At 30.7% G+C, this 23600-nt stretch overlaps 3 protein-coding genes across 5 annotated transcripts; all 3 read right to left on the reverse strand.

Moving 5' to 3' along the window:
- Nucleotides 1–339: 339 nt before the first annotated feature.
- Nucleotides 340–1311, reverse strand: LOC129885609 (uncharacterized). Its single transcript, XM_055959956.1, has 2 exons — nt 1052–1311; nt 340–877 (listed from the first exon to the last, which is right to left on the reverse strand). Exons 1-2 carry the CDS (start codon nt 1245–1247, stop codon nt 564–566), a joined length of 510 nt encoding a protein of 169 aa, XP_055815931.1. The 5' UTR covers nt 1248–1311; the 3' UTR covers nt 340–563.
- A 3470-nt stretch (nt 1312–4781) lies between these two features.
- Nucleotides 4782–10139, reverse strand: LOC129895788 (oligopeptide transporter 3). Its single transcript, XM_055971557.1, has 7 exons — nt 10070–10139; nt 8517–9121; nt 7271–7368; nt 6534–7103; nt 5927–6182; nt 5648–5830; nt 4782–5556 (listed from the first exon to the last, which is right to left on the reverse strand). Exons 2-7 carry the CDS (start codon nt 9051–9053, stop codon nt 4939–4941), a joined length of 2262 nt encoding a protein of 753 aa, XP_055827532.1. The 5' UTR covers nt 9054–9121; nt 10070–10139; the 3' UTR covers nt 4782–4938.
- A 4974-nt stretch (nt 10140–15113) lies between these two features.
- On the reverse strand, nt 15114–19026 carry LOC129895796 (heavy metal-associated isoprenylated plant protein 7-like). Of its 3 annotated transcripts, none has more exons than XM_055971582.1 (5): nt 18865–19026; nt 17432–17537; nt 16962–17170; nt 15590–15683; nt 15114–15467 (listed from the first exon to the last, which is right to left on the reverse strand). In XM_055971582.1, exons 1-5 carry the CDS (start codon nt 18871–18873, stop codon nt 15160–15162), a joined length of 726 nt encoding a protein of 241 aa, XP_055827557.1. In that variant the 5' UTR covers nt 18874–19026; the 3' UTR covers nt 15114–15159. The 3 variants fall into 3 exon arrangements, with proteins under 3 accessions (XP_055827557.1, XP_055827541.1, XP_055827549.1); XM_055971566.1 differs by lacking the exon at nt 18865–19026 and adding an exon at nt 18079–18625; XM_055971574.1 differs by lacking the exon at nt 18865–19026 and adding an exon at nt 18079–18604 and having other exon boundaries at nt 15590–15680.
- Nucleotides 19027–23600: the final 4574 nt, after the last annotated feature.

Genomic DNA, 23600 nt, shown 5'->3' on the forward strand with positions numbered 1-23600 from the left:
TATGTATTGCTATAAATAGTAATAAATAAAAAATATCGCTAAAATCAGTAATTAATTTTTAAAAAATACTCAATCAAGTAATTTTTCTTTTTTCTAATATGTATGGTCCACAATTAGCCACAAAAATTATTATTGTACTTGATGATCCATTGGGCTGATCAGCCAAAAATTATTCACTAGTCAATTTTTTGACGCTATAATTAAAATATAGTTAATGTTATGAAAAATTAAATTTAATAAGTAAAATTTCGTGATAATGTTCGGAAATTTAAGATCCTACTAACTTCATGTTTAATCGATCATCTACAAGTCACTAACCAATTGTTGAAAAAGGGGTTTACATATTTAATTTTTAAGGTGTCACTCAAAGAGTTAAACATGAGATTTCTCACATAACATATACTTAATAATACTATTTTTACGTACAACACGCTTAATTAGAAAGCTATATATGCAAAATTGTACATTGACAAAAATTTAACATATAAGCGCACAACTCAATATAATGCGTGTGACTAAAACAACATCTCAGGAAATTGTGCGTGGAGATGAATTTCGTCTTCTTATACTTGTGAGCTGGCTTTAGGAATCAGGTAAATTGTTGGAATCGTGTAAACGCGAACACCAATATTGGATGATGTTAGTGTGAATGCTTTCCTTTTTGTAAAAGAATGATGATGACGACGACAAAGTGAGTTGTCCTTTGGGAGATGAAGAATTTGAATATGGCATATATTTGGATCATGAATATTAGCATGGAAATGAGAAGGGACATCTATTGTGAACTCTCCACTTTCATCTGTTACATTTTTGGCCCATGATGATCTCCTTACCTGACCCGGCCCACTAGTTCCGCAATACACCGCCACTGTTGCTCCTGATCATCATATTAATACAGTCAAATCTTTCTATAATAACCATTTTTTTTTCTATAGCATGGATCATTCATATTATGTTATAGTATATCATGTGCTAAAAGCAAACAAAAAATATTGAAACAAATGTACAATATAGAAAAATTTGAAGATGAAAGAAAAAGTAGAAATTAAACCTTGAACTGGATGTGGTGTGTGACCACAAAGAAGAGTACCATGGAGGAAAACAGTAGAGAGTTTTTCTTCACCATAACCAGCTATCTTTGCTAATTCTTCTCTACTTGAAAGTTCTATTAATGGATTATTAATTGCCCAACTTATTGGCACAATTACAAATAAAGACAGTAATGTCACAATACTTTGTTGGATCATCTTTAATACATATATGAAATCCTTAATTTGTGTTTCTAAATATGATCAATTATGTATATATATGGAATGAATGACGAGACAAAGTATATGGAAAGGGTAGCTAATATCTCAATTATATATAAATTTCTTTAATTTGATTTTCATATAAGAAAAGTTGGAAGATTAACCGTCAGTTTGGTAGCCTAATCTTATCAGCACCTATATAGGCAGACAAGCAATATTAATTCTCTAGGGGCTCGTTTGTAAGAGGGAGAAGGAATAATTAAGTCCGTGGTTAATATTAAAATAATATCCCATATTTAGTTAAAATAAAATTGTAGAATAATTTAATTTCGTGATAACTTGTTCCCCAATCATACGGATGAATACATTATTATTTATGATTTTAGTAGTATTTATTATTGAACTCAATTTCGGTCAACATAGTCGGTCAAAACCAATCCCACCAAAAATTCCCATTTTGGTTTTATTTATTTTATGTGATTCGTTCAACTAATAAATTGAGTCACAACTGTTTTGTAATTTGTTTTCTTTCCTTCCAATACCAATAAAATAGTTGACGAAAGTTACAATTAATGGTGGGGCTTGGCTTTATATCTTTACTAAATCTTGATTGTTTTCTGTTACATTAACTATTACATTAATACAGCAAAATAATCTAACGCAATTTTTATAGTATCATAAAATTTAAAAAATGTTCACATGTTATACTCCATAAGACATAATATATGTTATAATAGATAAAGCTAACTAGATATATAGTGTAGAATTTCGATGAATATTTGTTAAGCTTTTAGGGCCAATTTTTGGTGGGGTTGGTTTTGATCAACTATCTTATTTATCTTTTTTTGTTGGCCAAAATCGAGTTTAATAAAAATTACTATTTTTTTTAATTTATTTTTATTTGTTTAGTATTGATTTGACACACAATAAATAAAATGACTATTTTACATTTTTTTTTGAATATGATAAATTTAATGTAATGAAAAATGATTATAGTTAATAATAAGAATAAATTAGAAGCTAAGTTATAAATTATTTCTTAATTTTTTTAAATTGAACAAGTAAAAGTGAATATCTATTTTTAAATGTGTTTAACATTAATATCTATGTGATTTAAAAGGGGCAAATTACACCCACTAGCCATATGGCCCTTTTCTTTTCACAAAAAAATAGCCATTATTTTTTCTCTTATAAAAAAATGGCCAATGGACAACTCGGCTGTGCAAGACCCATTGTTTTTTTTAAAAATGTTGTGCTATTTTATAAAAATAAATAGTTGGTTTATTAATTTTATTTTCACTTTTTTTTATAGTTGTTTCACTTCTTTTGTGGAAAATATGAATATTTATGTCGTTTTATTTTTTTGTTTATTCTTTTATTTATTTAGGTGAGAATGCATGATAGTCAAATAAATATTGACACATTACATAATTATTTATATAATATCGAAACAGTCGCCCTACCTTTCAAGGTGGGGGTTAGGTCTGTGTACATTCTACCCTCTCCAGACCCCACATGGTGAAATTATATTGGGCTTTGTTGTTGTTGTTGATTATACACATTTATACAATATTAATATATTACATATACACTATAATTATTTATACATCATATATACATGTTTATACATCATTTATACAATATATATACAATATCGATACATTACATTACACTACATAACTATCTATACAATATTTATACATTACATATACATTTATACAATATCGATACATTACATATACACTACATAACTATTTATAAAAAATCGATACATTACATATACACTACATAATTATTTGTATATTATATATACATGTTTTTACACCATTTATACAATATTGATAGATAAAAAAAATCTATGAAATTTTTTTTGAAATAAAAGAGAAGATATTTTTTATTTTAAAAAACACAGCAAAATAATTTTTAATTTTTAAAAAGAATCAACACTGCAAATAATAATCATCGATCAAAGTTCTTGAAATCGAGTTTTAATATTATGATATATTATATGTTCAATTAATGGTATATGCACATAACAATAACGGCTAACATTTTTGAAAGCCTATAATAGAAATTGAATGCAACTTTGACTTAAATATCCCAAATTACAAATTAGACCTATTAATTATCTTTTCTTTCGTACCACTCAGAATTTGCTCTGCTCCAACCCCCTCAAATGGCAAAATCACAACTTGTTGCGTGCTGTGATCAACCACAGAAAATGGCAACAAACAGTGACCTGATGGAAACAACCAGTTATACGCTCATCCTTGCTATCTTCTTGTTCTTCTCCACGGTACCACTACCAATCTTGTATTCTAATTTCTTTGCTTCCTTATTTTATAATGAGCGAAATTATTCCAGAAATTAATGTAAATATTTTGAAAATCAACCAAGAAATTGCAATCTGTATTTCTGAAGTCCTGAGTCGACTTAGAGCTGGACATAGAGTTGGTATGATTCATAAGGTCGCACCACGAGGGAGAACAAAGAGTCAAATTGGAAAGACCTTGAGCTGGATATAGAGTGGCCTTGTCCAAATCATCTATAACTTCGAGTCGATACATGATCGTTCATCATTGATATAATTTAGTCAGGTATGAAGTCATCTGTTGCGCCGTCGACACAATAAGACCTGAATAAATCTACTTTCCCTAAAAATTAATTGACAAGATCATGTAAGGCTCCCTCTTGATCTTGAAAAGTTTTTAAACTATACTGTCTTTTTTAACTTGTGTGCGTCTTTCAGATTGGGATTTGAGAGGTCCTAAGGTTCAAAAAATATAGTTTACGTTGAGGGTGCAGCCGGTAACATGATCTTATTTGTATATTATGAATTTTTGCTATGTTAAAACTTTGTGCTGTCAAGTTGTCTCATATATATGAGTTATCCCATCTTATTCCAAGATAATTAATTTTGAAATAACTTGTTCCCAATCAAACGACCCCTTAAAACTAACAGTTGGACATGTGGCTTCATCTCAACTATTTATTCGATTTTTTAATTTTTTTTTACCTAAAACTAAAATTTAGTTTCTTTTCTCTAACTTTTTCATTAGGAGTGGAGGTGTAGTTAGGTAAATTTCAATTCACTTAATGAAGATTTGTGTTGCAAAATTCTTAATCGAAAATTGATTCTTCCTGGGTCGATGCCCGAGTTTCTTTATCTTTTAATCAAAACTATAGAGATAGAGAAAAAAATACTTACTTATCTTGAAAAAAATAATGAATTTACAAGCGACTCATCAAAATAGGAAATAGATCATATATCGGATGAACTTAAGTAATAGGAGGAAGTTTCTTCATGATAAGAATATACTTAACAGTGTTCAATTAAACACCGTAAACTTATTGCATTCATAATAGAACAATTTCATAGAAATATAGGCAACGATCTATCTTGAATATGCAAGTAGTAATTTGGGAGAATATAATACTACGAATATTAATAATCCGGTTAATTAGCAATCAACGATAATACGAATCAAGGGAAAATAGTTCGAGAACTCAATAGGATTGATGAACCAAAGGCAACCATGGAACATTCATCTAATTGAAGTATGATAGGGAAATATATTAGTTGAACAATACAAAAAAACTATCAAAATTACATCAACAATTCTTTGAACCCTCAAAACACAAAAACTTATCTAAGAATATTCAACTTGAACCATTCTTGTTGTTAGGCCTACTTGAAAACTGGACATCCTTCCACTATAATTCCAGGAGCTGTTGGACAAGTTGCTAAGGGACAATGATCTAACTCTGTTCCCCACCATTTCAGGTTTTTACCCTCGTTTTGCAACGCGAAAAACAGTAAAACACCCATAAAAGCTGTTCCAGCATCCAACGCGGCTGACAGAACATAGTTGTATTTCTTCCACCATTCTTTTCTATATTTGAACACGAAATAGTTGAATATCATACCCGTTATAAGCCAGCTAGCGATATTCGTTGGCGTGGCTGGTGGCATTCCCGCGAAACCATACGATATAACAGGTATGTTGATCAATGGGATCCATTTGTTTTCCGGGAAGATTTTGCTTAACACCCAAATAGGCACTGGTAGCAATGCACCTATGAGGAATAACCATACCAAGTTCCTGTATAATCCTCCGGGACCAAATAACCGTTGTGGTCCAATCAGACCCCAAATGACAGATGCATCAAAAGTCACTCGGAATTTAGGACAGGTCCATGGGCTGTCGGGATGAAGAGTCTCAACGTCACAAATGTTCTCGATGCTTCCTAGCATCCACCATGCTACAGCAAGGTTGATTGTTCCAGCAACCAGCGTCCCCACGAGCTGGAACACGAGAAATAAATTGGAAACTATGACATCCTTGCAAACATGTTATTAGTTCGAATAGTGAAAAACATAGAAAGAAGTTACTAACCTGAGCTGTGTACATGCATCGTGGAGGAATTTTCATGTAGTGACCAAGTTTAAGATCGGCTAAAAAGGAGAGAGCATGAACAGTACTTGTCCGGCCATAAATTTTGAAAAGCAAGTTTGCAATTGGTTTTCCTGGGAGGATATAACCAATTATGAACTGTGCAATTATGTCATATCCGGGTTGCTGCAATGCAATAACAATTTTTATGTCACCAAATCGAACTTTTATAAGGTCAAAACCAAGGCAACATTATGAAAAACTAAACAAAGGTTTGATCACCTGATTGGTAGTCGCTTGAATGACTCCTATAGGAAGAGTAACAATAAAAGCAAGACCAAACGCAAACAACATGCCCCACCACGGCAGCTGCACGTCTTCTTTCCACACAAAACACATCAGAAGTGATAGGGCTACGCTACCTATCAATAATACGAGGAACCACCACTGAGGGACTTGCTTGTAACTCTTCATCAGTTTTGCATGAATGTCCAATTTGACATTCTTCACAGCTGATCTACTTTGCTTCCAAATGTCACTATCCGAGTTGAAATGAAACAGATTGTCAGTTCACAAATCCATTTGAGCTATTTTTCGAAATGATTTCTCATATAGTCACTCAACTATTAGTTATTATCTCAGAAAGACATTTTCTTTATTGAGAAAAATTGGAATCAAGAAGACGAGTGACTATTTGAGATAATAACTATGAGTTTAGAAATCAACCTGCTATTTCTCTTTTTAAGAAGCCATGCCATTTAAATTGCTTTACATATAACTCTAGTCAAACTTCAACGAATCTCATTTCATTTTCAAGAATAAGTTACAAGTTCTAAGAAATTTAAAAAATGACAAGATACAAGTATATAATGCTTTATGAGAGACTAACCTGCCATGAAATAGTGCAACATGTGTGAGGGTTGCTGTAAACCTTGCGAATCCCGATCCGATTGAGAGGGCAAACAAAGGACTGAGGTAGAGCTTGCTGTACTTTTCATAAGCAGCAATGTTGAGATCAAATTGTGGAGTCAAGATTTTTGTGGTATCATACTTGTGCCCGCTAGCTGTGAACAACTGATTTGAAAAGATAGGAAACTTTTGAGCATCAAAAGTGTTGTACTTCCAGTAACATAGAGGAATAATGATGTATATGAACATGATAAATCCAACGGCAACATTTAGAATCGAGGACCAGGGTGTCACTAGTGGACTGCCATGATAAGCTGATATGCCAGCCCAATCAAGGGTAAAAGCACCCACACCGAGGCCATGATATCCCGAGCCAATTTGTTGAGCTGTGATACTATGTGGCCACGCCCAACAGACCCACGAGAAGAAGGTCAAAATGGGAAATAGATAGCCTGGGAAAGTGTAGTATGCAAAGCTTGCAGCCATAAATATAAGGAAAAATTGCATCCTTGTCAAGCTTCTTGTTTTTGGTTCCTTTTCGTGAAGTGCCCTGTTATAAGAAAGTCATATATATAAAGATGAAAACACGACCAACAACAATGACATTTAAATTGTGGAATTTAGTCACTTCTTTCTTTTGTTGCATTTGAAAAGGCACAAAATTTTATTTAGACAAAAGGACAGCCATGGCATAGTTGCATAAGCGATCAGGCGAACCTGAATAGAGAAACTTGAGCAAGGTTTGATGGCCACCACATATCCACAGGATCAACCAAGTATCTCCTCAACATCCCCGCCCATCCATACCCCAATATCTGCACAAAATACATTGTTATCTAAAAAAAAATCTTTCCAGATTTGTGGGGAAAATGTTCTCCTATAAAACATTTTGTCGATAAAATTATTCCAATGTTTGATTACCTTGGATTGTGGAAAATGTTATCTTCAAACGAAAAAATTTCCACCAAAATGGAAAAAAATGAGTTTCTTGTTTGTTAGCGATTGTCACATACCATTACAAATATCAAATTCTTACTTCAACTATCAGACACTATCGTCAACCTCTAGTGCTCATAAGTATCACAAATACTATCATCTTCATGTTAATATATGTTGAATACATTGATACCCAACCAAATACAGGAAAATGATCCAAAAAATTGTCCCAAGTGTAAAATTTTCCTCTATACCAATCCATGAAATTAAAATTACAAGAACAAAGATCGAAACTTCCGACAACGATATTAGAGCCTGTTTTTTCAAACAAAATTTTTACTTTTTCAAAAAATAAAGAGAGAAAGTGTCAAAAACATACCTAAATTATTGGGAGTGTGAATTTCATACCTAAACTATCGTTTTTTAGTTTGAGAAACACTTCTCTCTTTTATTTCACTCTCAGGTGTGTGCTACACTCTCTCTTTCATTTTAAAAAATTTATCACATCAAACTCCATCAAACTCCACCTGGACAAAATATTACACCTAAACAAAAATTAAATAAATTCTTAGAATTAGTTAAAATTAAGTTAAAATATTACTAACCCACCCTCAAAAAAAATATATAAAATAGTTTAGGTGTGTTATATCCAAACACCTACTTGCACTATAGTTTCAAACAGTGTGCTTAACTTCAACGCTTTCCCCTTATCTCTTTTATGTTGCTGTTTTCTAGTGACCAACTAAAACTCAAATCAAACACTTCAAGCCTTCAACAACAACATATAGTAGGTAGAGGAGCCAGGTTGAACCCCTTTTAACTGAAAAATTACACTGTTTATACACTATTAAAACGACTTCTTAAATATATACGATAGATGTCGAACGCACTTTTATTTTCTTCGTGTGTTTATTTCGATATATTTTAAATCTAACTTATTGAAAATTCTAGCTCCGCAATGTCAAACATTCAATAATAACCGTAAACTTGAGATTAAATAAGCTAAAAGAAAAAAGTTGTGTTGTACCTGAGTTGTCAAAACAATAATAAGAGAACAGAGGAAACCGACACTCTGTTTATAATAAGCCCTCATAACAGTAATAGCTCCAATTGAATAAGCATCACCACCTCCAATGGAAACTCCACAATTCGCCATAACAGTAATAACCACATGCTCTTTGATATTAAATGGCCCTGGATTCAAACTAAATGAACCCCATCTCCCAAATAAAGCAAAATTCTTCTTGGGAAGTGTAGCAGCCATAAATTTCCCAATTGGAAGAACAGCAATTTGCATTAAAATAGCTGAAATTGTTAATGGCTGGGTTCTGTAAATGAAAAAAGTGTTGAGGAAAATCAAGATTGTGCAAGAAGAAAGTCCGAGGAACCATGCCCGGAATGTCATTACGGGTAAAGTCGGGTTGTCGGTTTCCGGTACTACTAAAGCTACTTCCTCTACCGAACATCTCTCGTCGTTGGAGGGTGTGTCTCCGTTAAGCTTGCCACCGCCGCCGCCAGCGGTGGTGGAGAGAGGTGGTGGTTGGACGGAGGTTTTGGTAGTCATTGGAAGTGAATTTTTGAAGAGGCAATACTCTGACAATGCTCTGTACTTTGATGTCGTTATATATAAGCCTGTACGAAGACAAAGTTAGTTACACTATATATCTTATTACTAAAAATACCCTTTTATCTCTATGTTACTAGTAACTAAATAGCCGGATCTAAATTTTCACTAAAGAATTCTCTGTTAAAGAGTATTAATAACTTAATTAATTAACAAGGTGAACTTTCACCTCGTAGAATTTCGATTGTCACTTTATAATTACCTCTCTCATTTCGCCTTTTCGTATTATCAATTTCAAGAAAAAATACATGTTTAAATATAATATAAAATTCTTAAAAACTATTCTTCAATAAAATTACAAAACTTATTTATTTATTTTTAACTTTCAATTAAATCTATAACTAAACACCAGCATAATTTTCAATTATGAGAGTATATTGATACGTCATTGTTTTCGTTGTAATTTTTTCAAAATACTCGTCTTCTAAAGTTAAAAAGCAGCATTGACTTAAGTCCGTGATTTGAAAGGACAAATTAAATGAATTCAATGATTTACTACAGGTATATGAATATGTTCTTGGAAGCTTATGAGTTGTGTGACCTCAATGTCTTTGTCTTGGAACAACATTTATTAAAGATCTAATATGATATTATTATTTGGGAGAATGTTTTATGGGTTCAACAATAATTTAGGCATGTAGAATCTCTGTTTGCATACGTATGGAATACCAAAAGTAATCATACTTAATTATAAACTCAATTATATTATAATCAAATAATTAAATATAACTTCAATAGAGATTTCTTTCATGTTGTTTGCTTTCATTTCGTCTTTTTTTTTTTTATCTTGAAATCAAACTAATTTAGATTCATGACAAAAAAGATTTTCTATATATAAAATCAAAACTCAAATTTTCCGATGATTCGTTTTTTATTATTCAATTCACAAACACGATACCCCAAAAGGAAGAATTTCAAATGAAGGAAAAAATTGAAATGAAGAGTAAGTAACATACCTATATGAGTCAAGAACTAGTTCTGCTGCTTCTCTTTCTTTTTATTATAATTAATAAAATATTTTAATTTTGACTTTTGAAGAAAAGTAATGACATTTTCAATGGTATATAAATAAAAAAATAAAAAATGTGGACCAATCAAAATGGGAAAAAGTGGGACTTGGGCGAGCATGTGATTCTCACGTGCCATATTGGTACTGACACACTCTTTACCCATTCTGACAAAAAAGTTACTCCGTTGTACACGTGGTTCTTCATATGGGACCCACTAAAAGTTCCACGTAGGGATGTAAGCTCACGTGTAAACTAACGGAGAAATGAACGGCGTTAATGGTTTAATGGAGTTTATTTAAGAGATAAGTGTCAAAAACACACTTAAATTATTTCTCTTTTTTTTACTTTCATACCTAAATTATTGAGAGAATGAATTTCATATCTAAACTAATTTAGGTATGTTTTTTATACTTATTTCTTAATTTAAAGAATTTAGTTTTCAACGTTGGGTTGACCGTTAGTTATGACACGTGTAGAGAGAAGCACGTGTGCTACCCATGATTGGGACCCACAGAAAAAACCATAGGAATCAACCTTCACTCAAATATTCGCCACGTAAGAGTAAATTTTTGAACTTGGCGCTCCACTATATATGTATTAATTGAATGGACTACAAGTGTTTGATATATTGAAAATGAAAAATAATGGTCATTAGCCTACCATTTTACTAACTTATAATTTCTTGTTTAAACTTTTGAATTAAAGAACTCCGATGTATGGTGATTGTAATAGGAATCAGAGAACTTTCACTAATAAATAACTAATTTAGTGAAAAATTATAATAAGCTCATTCAAGAATCATTTGACACTGATCATAGGTAATAAAAGAACAATAGTTGATGCATGCAATCTTGTTGTAAGTTTGTGGCAGAGCTATAATATTAACTATTAAGTATGAATTCAACTCGTAACCTTTATTTAGACTTTTTATTTTGGATTATATATGATGTTGGTATAAGTTCTTAATTCATATAAGTAGAGAATTTAAAGTTGGACTTCATTTATTTCAAATTAGCTAGAATATAGAAAACTATTGTACATATTTTTGTTTCTAACAAATGCGCTTATGAAGGTTACATTCATTCAAAAGCAGAAATACTTTTTGAACTGATAACCATTTTTTGCTTGTCACTAACCTCCTCGGTTTTTCAGAACGAACAAGCGGTAGAACATGAATATTCACATATATATAGCCCATCGATTATGCCTCTTTGTATGATCATAGTCCATAGACCCTAACTCACTCTCCGTTGACAAACTTAATTTGTAAAGGGACTCATAGATTTTTGGGGCGTTAGATTCTCAATCACTATACAAAAAGATAACAATAGTACTTAAATGCAAGGTATTGGTTCCGTAATGTATTGAGTTGACAACATACTAACTAGAGATAAATTAATAAAAGGAGGATAATGCGATGAATATGACATTCTTTGATTTTATGTAACGCGAATTCAAATTAATTGAAAATAATGCACGCAAAATGAAAAAAGAAATGGAAAAAGTGAGGGTTAGTGATGTGCAAGTGTATATATTAAGAAAGGAAGATAGCTAAGGACCTATCGATTGAAATTTAGTGGTGGGACTAAAACTTATTCACTAGAGAAGTAGCGTTGATTTTTCAGCACTTCCACTGTTATTTGCGCACATGTGTACACGTCTCCCCTGATTTATGCGGTGTTTAATATTTAATTTGTTATCTCGATTAATTTGAATTTGTATGTAATAATATCGATTGAAAGAGAAAAAATGCTTTTTATTAATTAATATTTTTTTGTTATTCACAAAACTTAAATCAATATGAAAAAAATCCTATTTAGTGTGGTACGTAGTGATTAATCGTGAAGGTGTCACCAAATCATCACCGCAGTTACACAACAAGGTCTAATTTTTGTGTCTAATCAATTACCATCATCGGAATAATTTTTATATATTTTATAATCGCTATATTAGTACTTTTAAGTAAAAGAGTAGGAAAGTTCATGAATTGGATAACAGCTGGAAGTGGAATTTTGTTGGAAAAAAACCCTTGTAGTCTTGTGATAAAAAATGACACAACAGCTTAACTCTTTTTGGTTTCAAGTTTCGAGTTTTAATTCCGTGACATCAAGTATATATATTTGATTTGCCAAAGTTATTTTGATTGATCTTTAAAGTTAAATTGATTAGATCAACTTAATATTTATAGTTAAAATTTAAATATTAAAATTATATGAGAAGAAATACAATATGCACCTTTTCTCTTCTCAATTTAATTAAAAAAATTGATCAAAATTCAAATAATTTAAGACGAAATTAGTAGTAGAACTATAGTTAGAAATTGTGCTTACGCATTATGTCCACATTAATTGGACATAATATCAACACCACCCATTAATGGAAACATCACAAAGTCCTCGTTTAGTCAACCGTGTTTTGGTTTCAATATGGCTATAGATACAAAATTTAAGGTTTATGAATTTTTATAATATTTCGAGTTGATTACAATAATATTTTTTATTCTATAGTCAAATATTTACGAAAATTTTAAAACATATGCAAAAATTATTGTATTCATGTAAATCGTAAATTTCAATTTTGATCCGCTACTATTTCAATAGTATATAATGTACCCATATATTTTTAGCATATATGACGAAGTGGTCCAGAATATATTGTGATTGCTGCCTCCACACATGTGTTTGATGGAAATGGAAGGGAATTCATTAGCTTAATTTCCTCAAAATTTAATCATCTTCTACTACCATAAATCTAGAATAATAATGAGTCACAAAAAATAAACAAGAACCTTTTTCTTTAAAAGTTTTGGTCTTTCACTGGCAACCAAAATAAGGGTGTAGTTTAGTGCTCCTTGGGGTGATCTCGTAGGAACTACGGGGTGGATATGATGGGGTCGGTCCATGAATTTTTCTTTCTTTTCTTTTGCCGCATTTTACTCAAAGGTTTGAAGGGAGATATAGTGCATCAAACTATTCGCAAGGGCCAACTTGATCCTCTTCCTCAGATGAGGGAAAACTGGGAGAGCCGCCGACTCCAACGTAACTACCGTCCATGTATGATCCATACTAGATTTGACCAACTGCCCATCCTACATCATCTATGTTCTTGACAGCCCATCTTTGTCTTAGTGGAGTCTTTTAGTGGCATGTTTCGGTCTTCTTCCCAATTACTTAGAATAAGTGCGACATCGATTCAGATACAAGATACTAATGAAATGAGAAAAAGAACTTTGGGGACAAATTAAACAAGCTTATGGAACAAGGAGCTAGGACATATATCTTTTTAAAATTCTTTCTTTCCCTGGCCTTAACATGAAGTGGAGATACATATGTATTTGGAACACTTAAGAGAATTTTTGACAAAATTGTGTGACTTTATAAAATTATTTTCTTTTATTCAAACTATAACGAACCGATCGACCTATGTTAGTCTAGCTATTTCCTCTTTATGAGAGAACCTTTGAAAATGAGAGAAGACAAGTTGAACAGAAGAACGTGTTGTGTGGTGTCTACTTGGATATAGCTAGAGGACCACAAGCCCAATATATATATGAGCCAACAGAGTATATAAAGTAAAGATTGAAATGAGAAAATTGTGTTGTGTTATTCAATCCACAAACGAAAATGAGTGAGCTATGTATATAGGTTGGATTAAAAGTGCTCACAAATTAAAGTGTATATAAAGTGTAACAAATTTTGATGTAGTAATGATTATATATTTTACTTCACCTTTTTTCATGTGAGCACCCTCTCCTATTCATTGTTGCTCCTAAATTTGAATAAACGAAGAGAATTGTCGAGAGTCAATCAGAAATAGTCTATCTATACAAAAAAATAGAGTTAAAATTATGTATATCTTAGTCTCTTCAAATCTCATTTATGAAAATATATTAGATTTATTATTGTTATCGTAATAATTAATATTTTACAAACAACATTAGTAATAAAAAAAGGGATCATCGAGAAGGGACAAAGGGAAATGTCGCAAGTTGGAAAGAGCAATTTTGGAATCTTAAAAAAGGTAAAATTATCTTTTTAATTTTAAGTAGGAAAAAAGTGTAACTTTTACTACAAAAATATAGAACAATACAAAAAGCATCTTAAAAAAAAAAAAAAAGCATATTTATCCCATTTAATTATGCTTCACCGGTACCTAGCATTTGGCTATCAAAAGAATCCAAGTATGTATGTATATATATATATATGCACAATAATTAATATTCTCCAATTTGACACCAACTAATCAATGACAAGAACCACACAAACAGCCAAAAATGTATCGATGTCTCAAAAGTATATTTACCTATGATAGAAAATTTATCTTTTTGATCATAAATTTTAAAGTTAAAATTTATTTTTTTAAAAAAAAAATATTGTGACTTTTGTAATTTAAAATTGTGTTTGAACTTTGGACATGCATTTTATTAGAAAAAAATTAAAATTTTATGTGTGAAAATCTTAAAAATCTAAAAGCAGGTATAAGCCAATTTTTGAAACTTAAAAATATTTGAAGATTAAATTTTTATGATCAAACATATATTTACGATAAATTTTTAAAATTATGACCAAATGCTAGAAATGTACTTGTCATAATAACTTGACTTTTCCTCTTATACTAACCTACAAAAAAGAAAGAAACACACACATTTTCCATGGCATTGACTATAGTATATGTGGATATTATTAATTACCAACAACTTGGGCTCTGAAAAAACTGAAGTGATAAAGGGCTTCAGCAAAAGGGTTGTGGTACTTTTCAAGTGCAATAATGAAGTTGGAGGGGATTGCATTGACAAGAAATTGGTGCAAAAACATGAAGAAAAATATAAAATATTATAAGATCACCAAAGAATGTGGTGAAACAAATGAATGGAGTTATTTCTTTCTGAATATGAAAAAAATTCTTGATAAAGAGTTTTCCTCCTGAATTGGCTTTATGTAGTGCGAATTTTAATTAATCAGACTTTAATATAACTATCGAACATCGGATATAATTAATTACCAGTATATAAAAATTAAATTGGCCTGAAAATTAAGTTACATGAGAGAGCAAGCATGAGGATTGTCATCACTGAAAATTTCAGGGGAATAATTAGCATAGTACTCCATATTATTGTTGTATTTTTGAGCCAAATTATAATTCTTCATAATATCTTCTCCTTTTTCTTCTTCTTTTTCCTCCTCTTCTTCTTCCTTTTTCTCTTCAATAGGAATAATATTATTTACAACTGAAACTTGTTTTCCACTTGTCTTATATACATCATTTGCTAGCTTTTCTGGGTCGATATTGACACCTTTTACAATTACTTGACTTATTTCAAGATCTGTAGTAACACATTCTACACCTGTATACATCACATTGTTAAATTAAAGTTGATATTTGTCACAACATGTAGCACAATTAATACTAGAAGTCAGAACTAAGATCTTGAGTGTAAGAATTCTAAATAAATTATTTATATTGTACCTTTGATTTTGCGGATTCGTTTCTGCAAAACTTGAGCACAAGCATCACAATGCATTTGAATGTTCAACACAACTGTTATTTCTGGAGGAGGCTGCTACATATATATATATAACACTTCCATGTTAATTAATTCATCTAATCAAGTAAACATACTCATCAAGAAGATATGCATATGATTAGGCAGGAGTATGTAGTACATACAAATGATCATTAATAATACATATAATTATCATGTAATATTGATCGGACCCTCTAACTACATTGTCGTATTCATATTAGATCTTTCAAATATACATAACTTTTAGAAAATCCAACACATATTCAATGATATATTTTTAAAGAATTCGGACAACATAACATTCAAGGCATTGAATGTCGGTCCGATCTGTGAATTCTCCTAAGTCCCATAAACTTTAATTTCTGAATCCATGAGCTCAAACTTTGATATCCTCTTGCTCCAAAAAAAAAATTGTCCATCCAAGCTATAGCCGCCTTCCTTTTTTAAAAGGAATACGGGAAAGGATTACAAGGTGAAAAATGAAAATCTTATCAACAAGGTGAAAATTCAGATACTCAATCAACTTAGCTACTAAAATTTTTGAAAGCAATAGAGCCCCCATTGGTTTGTTCAGAATTGTTCACCTTGCATGTGCTTGGTCGGCAGCTAATTTTGGTCTCTATGAAAACTAACTTTATTTTTCTCACCAACCAAAAAAAATGATATTATCAATCCCACAATAAATTATTGATGTAAAATACCTTATGTACCCATTCAGACAATTGGGGATGTCAAATGAACAAATTTAGTCGAATTTGAACAGATAAAAATGAGCTAATAAGTAAATAAATAAGTTGGTCATTCCAAAAACTATTTGAACTAGATCATAAATGAGTTAAACAATAGGTCATAAACTCAATCCGTCAAATTCACGCTACATTTTATTTTCCTATTTTATTTTATAATCAAACATAACTATTTTCTTTTTATTTTGACTATATAGCATATCAAATTAAAGGTTTTTTTTAAACAAGTCTTCTTTATCGATCATTTTGTGGCTTGGTTTACATATATAGTCTAAATCAATCTAACTTAATTGTTGGACACATCAAAATTGAATGAACTAATTATTAATACTAATACAAGTTGGACGAAATATATCTAATCATGGGCTAATTAATTCCCCCCAATCCCCCCCCCCCCCCCCAACCTAAAGAGAATAAGATTAAATTAAATATTAATTAAATTTGTACATGCATGAGATTTACAAGTTCAAAATTAGTCTGCTAAAAGTAAATAACTCATTCACAAGTTCATATCACACGTATGCTGAATTTAATTATCTAATTAATAGTAAGTAATTAAATTAATTACCTCATCTTTTTTCTCTTCTTTGGGCTCTTCTTCTTTCTTAATATCTTCTTCCTTTATATTTTCATCAGGTGTCTTCTTCAAAGGTGAAATAAGTTCAACTTTTCTACCACTTTTCCTTTCTGCCCTTTCACACACTTTAAGTGGATCTGCATTTTTGCCTTTCACCACCACCTTACTCGTCTTGTAATCCGTCGTTACTCCCTCTACTCCTGCGCTTCATTTAAAAGATAATTACAGATAACGTTATTATTTAACTCAAATCGTAATAAACCATACCCAAAACAACATAATGTACTATTTAACACAAAAAAGTTGATGTCTTTGTTAGACTATAGTCTTTAATTTATTGATGGTTTTAAGAATGTGTTACTTGTGAGTAAATTAATTCTTCAATTAATGTCTAGTTCCAAAACAAAAATCTTTAGAAAACAAATAAAAAATAAAATGAAGAAATTAGAGAGAAATAATACCTTGAATGCCTTTCAAGGCTTTAGCAACTTTTCTAGCACAACCTTCACAGTGCATATCAACTTTTAGCACTATCTCTTGAGCCTCTTGATCTTCTACTACTTTGTTCTAAATGTTCAAAATTCAAACATTAAAAACAACAAGAAGAAAAAAAAAAGAACATTAGAGTACCTACATACATTCATGGGCGGAGTTATCAGCCTGTCTACGAATTTGATTAAAAATTGTAATATTGACTATGATCATGTATTTAATTTGTAACTAAGAAACTACTTTATTCAGAACACAATAAACGATGATTTCTTTGTTATTAAATTTAGAACCTACAAACTCAAAATCCTAACTCTTGCCTTTGCTTACATAAGAGGCAAATCCAGAATTTGATATTTATGGATTCCTACAGCAGACTCAAAGCTTACCTGATTCAAATATCAACCTTAAAATAAAATAGGAATTTTGCCGAATAGCCATATTTGCATGGAATTACATCAGTACATTAGTTAGACGAGCTCCTGATTCTATTTATAGAAAAAAATCAAAATCTTTAAAGAATTGAAATCCGCAACTCTTTAGCCATTCCCGAGATCATTTTATATTTGAAAGAATAAGCAAAGAGAGGCAAAATAATTGAATTTATGGAGATCTTGACCTTTGATGAAGATGGACTTCTTTCAATGTCAATGCTTCGGGTACTACTAGGCACAACATAGCATCCCCTTTCATTCATGTCTGATGGATAAAAGCCATTGGGCCTTCGTTCATTTTGTTTAAGAAGTCTCATTCCTTCCGGAAAAAACCGGACCTTTTCCCTGAATTTCAGTAATGGACTAAGGCTATCTTGATCCACAGAATAGGTTGGAACTATTGAAAGATGATATGAATAGTTGGTTGTGTTGGATGATTGATGGGTAGGGATCCAGAATTTTAGGAAGCGACTGGAAAGGAAGCAACTGGGCAGGTTGAAGTCTCTATCTACGATCAGATCCTTCTGAACTCTTCTATAACCGCTCTGGTTGAATATTTTATGTATCGTGACGACATAATCTTTACCCCGAAAAGCCAAATCTTCCCGTCGATGTGAGCTCTTGGGGAAGATCAGACTCAAGTTAATATACAAATAATATTTAAATTTATATAGTCAATTTTTCTATTATAGATATGTGGTAAATTTTTTGATAGATACACAGTACACAGAATCTAGACAATATTCGATTCTCATAAACTCATATGTTGTACTCAAGTTCCGCCTACATTAGAATATACAACAACAATAACATACATATGCAGTATAATTTACAAAGTGAGATCTGAAGAGGATAGAAAGAACACTTATAGATTTTACCATTATCGTATAAAAGTAGAGAGATTGTTTCCAATAGAGCTTCGACTCAAGAATATATAAGAATATAAATTTTGACGAAGAGTAGAAACTTACCTCCCCCATCTTTAAACAATGCTGATTTTTCAATCAATGTTTTCTCTACAAAGCAAATGAAAACTTTTTTCCTCCTTCAAAATTCTAGTATTTGATCAGTCTGTGTTTGTAATTGTCTCACTGCTGGAGTGGGGAAAAACATTTAAGTAGAGAGGTGGATAGAAGGTGACAACAGCAAAATCTGACTTTGGAATTTCTTGCAGGTTAATTTCTCCGTCCCAAATTTTTTGTCACGTTTCTTTTTTTAGGGTTAAACTACGTTAACTTACACCAATATTTTAAAATGTATTTTTTTATTATATTGATATGAGAGGAATTGTAACATATTATATTTTTTATATAATTTTAAATATTTAAATTTTAAAATATTAAATTAATCAAGTTGATTTTAGAAAACAAAACATATTTTGAGACTATGGGAAAACACAGTGGTCCAATTTTTCTGATTCAGCATCCTATTATTTGTCCTAGCTGTCCACTATTGGTCATTAATTTACGTTACTTTTCCCTTTTTATCTCCCATTTAATTATTTGTCTTTTTGATACTCACTATTTTTATTTCCTATCTTTGTTTAAAATGGACTAGCTTTTTAGAACGCGCTTTATGTGTGTATTCCATATTAATACATATATAATTTATATGAAAGTTACATATATGATGCACTTGAGTTATCATCTCTCTTTCTTGGGGGTTAATTAGTAGTGTACTAAACATAAATAAATCAAATGATACTAACATGGGTTGTGGTGTGAAATTATTTCATTCTTAATCAGAGGTATTCGGTTCAAGTTTTAGGTATGAAGAAAATCATGTTAGGAGTGTCACCCCGAATAGGCCTATAGTGCACGATCCGAATTTAATTAGGACTCTAATGCAGATTTCGAACATCGGGCGGAAAAAAAAAATCAAATGATTAGTTGAAATAGAGTATTGATCTACTCGATCTATAATTAGATTAGTTAAACTTGATGTGCAGTTTTGATAATTCAACACTTTTAGCAATGGTAACTTACTCCAATTAACAAAGCAAATAGTTGATGCAATAACTATTTATCTTTCACAAATTTAAAGTCTTGAATCTAATTATCTTTAATTATTCTCCAAAAAGACCAATTCAAAGTCTATGTTAACCATAATAATAATTAATGTGAAAGAATATCTTTGAGAACCCAAAAAGGCCAAGAAAATTAGTAAACTTTAGATATGACAAAGGAAGAACACTTTTTGGATAAAATCTCTAAATTATTAGATGAATGTACCAAAGGTCCCCTCTTTCAATTTCCTATATTATATGAAAATGAGTGAAATAAACAGAAAAGAAAAGAAAAGAAAATGGGAAAAAATTGAAAATCCACAAAAATTAGTAGTTGGTTGTACAAAATACAAATCAATGACTTAGAGGATGATCCATCAAAGTTGAAGAAAAGAAAAGAGGCTTAAGAGATTCTTTATCACCATTTACAATTTGAACAAAAATAGATATAAGAGATTCTTATCATTATTACATTTTTTGTATTTTTTTAAAATCATATTTCATAAAAATTGTCATATATTAAAGAGATAAGTGTCAAAAACATACCTAAACTGAAAAGTGATAGTTTATGTATGAAACTCACACTCCCAATAATTTAGATATGAAACTCAAAAAAAAAGAATAGTTTAAGTGTGTTTTTGACACTTATCTTTATATTAAAAGCACTCAAGGTTGTATTATAATGATCAAGTGAATTTTACTAATCTACTAGATGAGAAGCTTCACATGCTTGAGCAGTTATTTTTCTTGTTAGATTGTTGACACCAATATCTTTTAGGCTTAATATGGGATCTACTGATTTAGATAAATATCTAATAAGTTTACTTATCAAAAAAGTCATTTTTGAAAGAGAAATAATTATAATTTTATGGTCGAGGTGCGTGTAAATTGACTTGAATCTTACTATTGTAAAAAGAATAACTAAAAATATACTCCTCATTTCAATTTGTTTATTCTACTTTTCTTTTTAGTTTGTTTAAAAAAGAATATCTATGTTTTAATATTTTTTTAATTTTAACTTTTCGTATATCATATTTAAAACTATAAAATTAAAAAGCATTTAAATATATATATTTAATTACTGACCACAAAATTCAAAAGCTCTTTTTACTTTTTGAAAAATTCATATCCAAACAAAATAGGACAAAACAAATTAAAATGGAGAAAATTAAATATTTGTAACACACTACAAAATTGATTTTTTCCCTCTATTGGAGCGTGTGTGATGACCATTGGATGAAGTGACATGTGTGGTGATAAAATGTTGTTATCTCGATGGTTATCTGGTCTTTGGTACAATCAAACAACTCTTTACCAACGTGGCATTGACGTGGTCGAACTGGTTCACCTTTAATTAGGAATCTCGAGTTTAAGTCTTGAGTGCAGAAAATTATGTTGGGAGCATCACTCCAAATGGACCTTGCAGTCGGAATTCGAATTTAGTCGAAGTTTCCATACATGCTCCGAACACCGAGTAAAAAAAAAAAACTCCTTGCTATTTTTTCTGCAGAATTCAATTTTTATTTTTTTGGAAAAGAGAGTTTTGAAGGTGATTGATTTCTCAACCTTTTGTCTTGTTGTAAGCAACTTGATGCCTACAACTTGGTCACCACTATCATTGCATTGCTCACCCTTGTGCTTTTCCCCTCAAAGACAATATACATAAAAATACAAGTTTCCCCTCACTTGATTTTGTGGTCTTTTATCAATTTTATTTCAAAATTTATAATTTTGTTTTATATTTATACGTAAGAGTTCTTTGCGCGATCTTTTTTTATGGAGAGGTTTAAAATACGAGAGTAGAAATATGAATTTAAACATAGATTCTTCAAAAAAATAAATTAAAAAATATATATAAGTCATTTGACTAATTAATGATTCTAAATATTAATGAAAATTTAGCTACAAAAAGGAACTTTTTTGACTCAAATAATAATTTTTCCATAAATGATATACAGTGTAAGGTTCTAAGTACTTTTTATGGGCTTTTGTGTACGAACTCTTGATTTCATGGCCCGTTACTTATGGTGTATTGAGAGGAATGCTTTGTGGTTGTGGTTGTTCTACTTATACTCAAATTTTTGGTATATTTAGATTGATATAAAATGTACCGATCTTTATTCCGTCATATCCAAAATATAAGTTCATCGACGGTAAGTTTGCGCAAACAAACTTTAAGCAGGTTTATCAGAAATAACTTCTCTATTCCATAAAAGTGGGGATAAGGTATGCGTACATCTATCTCTTCCCATTAATAAAATTATACTAGATATGTTATTATTATTGTTGTTGACGATAAAGGTGCTACTTTGCTGCAAGTTTTCTGATTGCGTTGGTTCTTAATTTGTACAAAATGCTCGATCTCTAAAATCAATTAATTAATTCGTACTTATGTATGATCGAGACAATTTTTTCTTTCAATTTTTAATCATGTTACAACCAAGAAGTCATATAATTATAAATCATTTTGATATTATTTTGACCCCAGAAAAAAGTCATTATAAAATAACTGGGCCAATATGTTGGGAGTTGGGACCAAGCTTTTGAAGTTAGTTAAAGCCCAGAAGCATTGAAGCCCATATGGATTCTCTTACTTTTTTTTTGCATCATGTAATTGTCCATCAAAATAATAATCAACAAATATTTTATTTTTTAATATGCTAATTATAATATACAACAATGCATTAATTTGATAGAGGAAGTGATCTTTTATGAGTGTTGTTCGTAATTAATCAAACGTCATCATATAAAATCGAAATGAGCCGCCCATGACTTTGGATTCATGGATTCAACTTGTCATTAAATTTCTACCTAAAATAAAAGAACTACACATTTTTTTAGTACTAATGATGCTGACCTTCGGCTTTTCTATATCATCGCTATCAATTTGGTTTTATTTAATAATTCACTAAATATTTATAAATATTTTACTATGGATTAATTATTATTAAATATCAATTTGAGAATGGGGTAGGATGAATTCATAAATTTAAATCCTAAATTCGTTTCTTAAAACTATTTTACCTTTCCTAAACGATCAAAATTAAAAGGTCACAAGATTAGGCATTAGGGTGTGACCTAAGTAGTAAATGATATAGTGATAATTCTCGTAAAATTATTCGAAGCGCACGCAAGATGGTCTAGCCATCACCATTATTGAGAAGAACATAACAAGAAGAAGATTGAATCCTCTAACAGGAAAGAACAATACGGACCTTTAATGCTTTAACAAGAAGAGGATTGAATTCTCTTTTAATGCTTTTAGTTACTGAACCTTATGAGAGGCAAATATAAGGAAACGTTAAACTAAATGAAAAATTAACTCCGTCAAACTAGGAGAATAAACTATCAAAAACAATTACAACAAACGAAAGGAATGAAAGGAATATCAAGAAACAATTACAAAAAATAATATTTAACAGTACATTTAAATTGATATTGATGAGCATCAGATTGATATAAGCAAAGCATTCTGAACATCTGCAACTATTGGTCCTCTTTTAATGAGTGATGTGATGTAGTTCATTAATAATTCATCACACGATAATATGTTACTGTTGTCACTTGGAACACCAATCTCCTCTTTAGATATGTACAATAATTGTCTGATTATCTCAACACTTATGATCAGTTGTATACACCACAAAATGCTATTATCAAACTCTCTGCCACTGTAGGTGACTTTTTCCAAAGTTTTTAGCA

This window comes from Solanum dulcamara, chromosome 1, assembly GCF_947179165.1.
Source record: "Solanum dulcamara chromosome 1, daSolDulc1.2, whole genome shotgun sequence".
NCBI classification, from domain to species: Eukaryota; Viridiplantae; Streptophyta; class Magnoliopsida; order Solanales; family Solanaceae; genus Solanum; species Solanum dulcamara.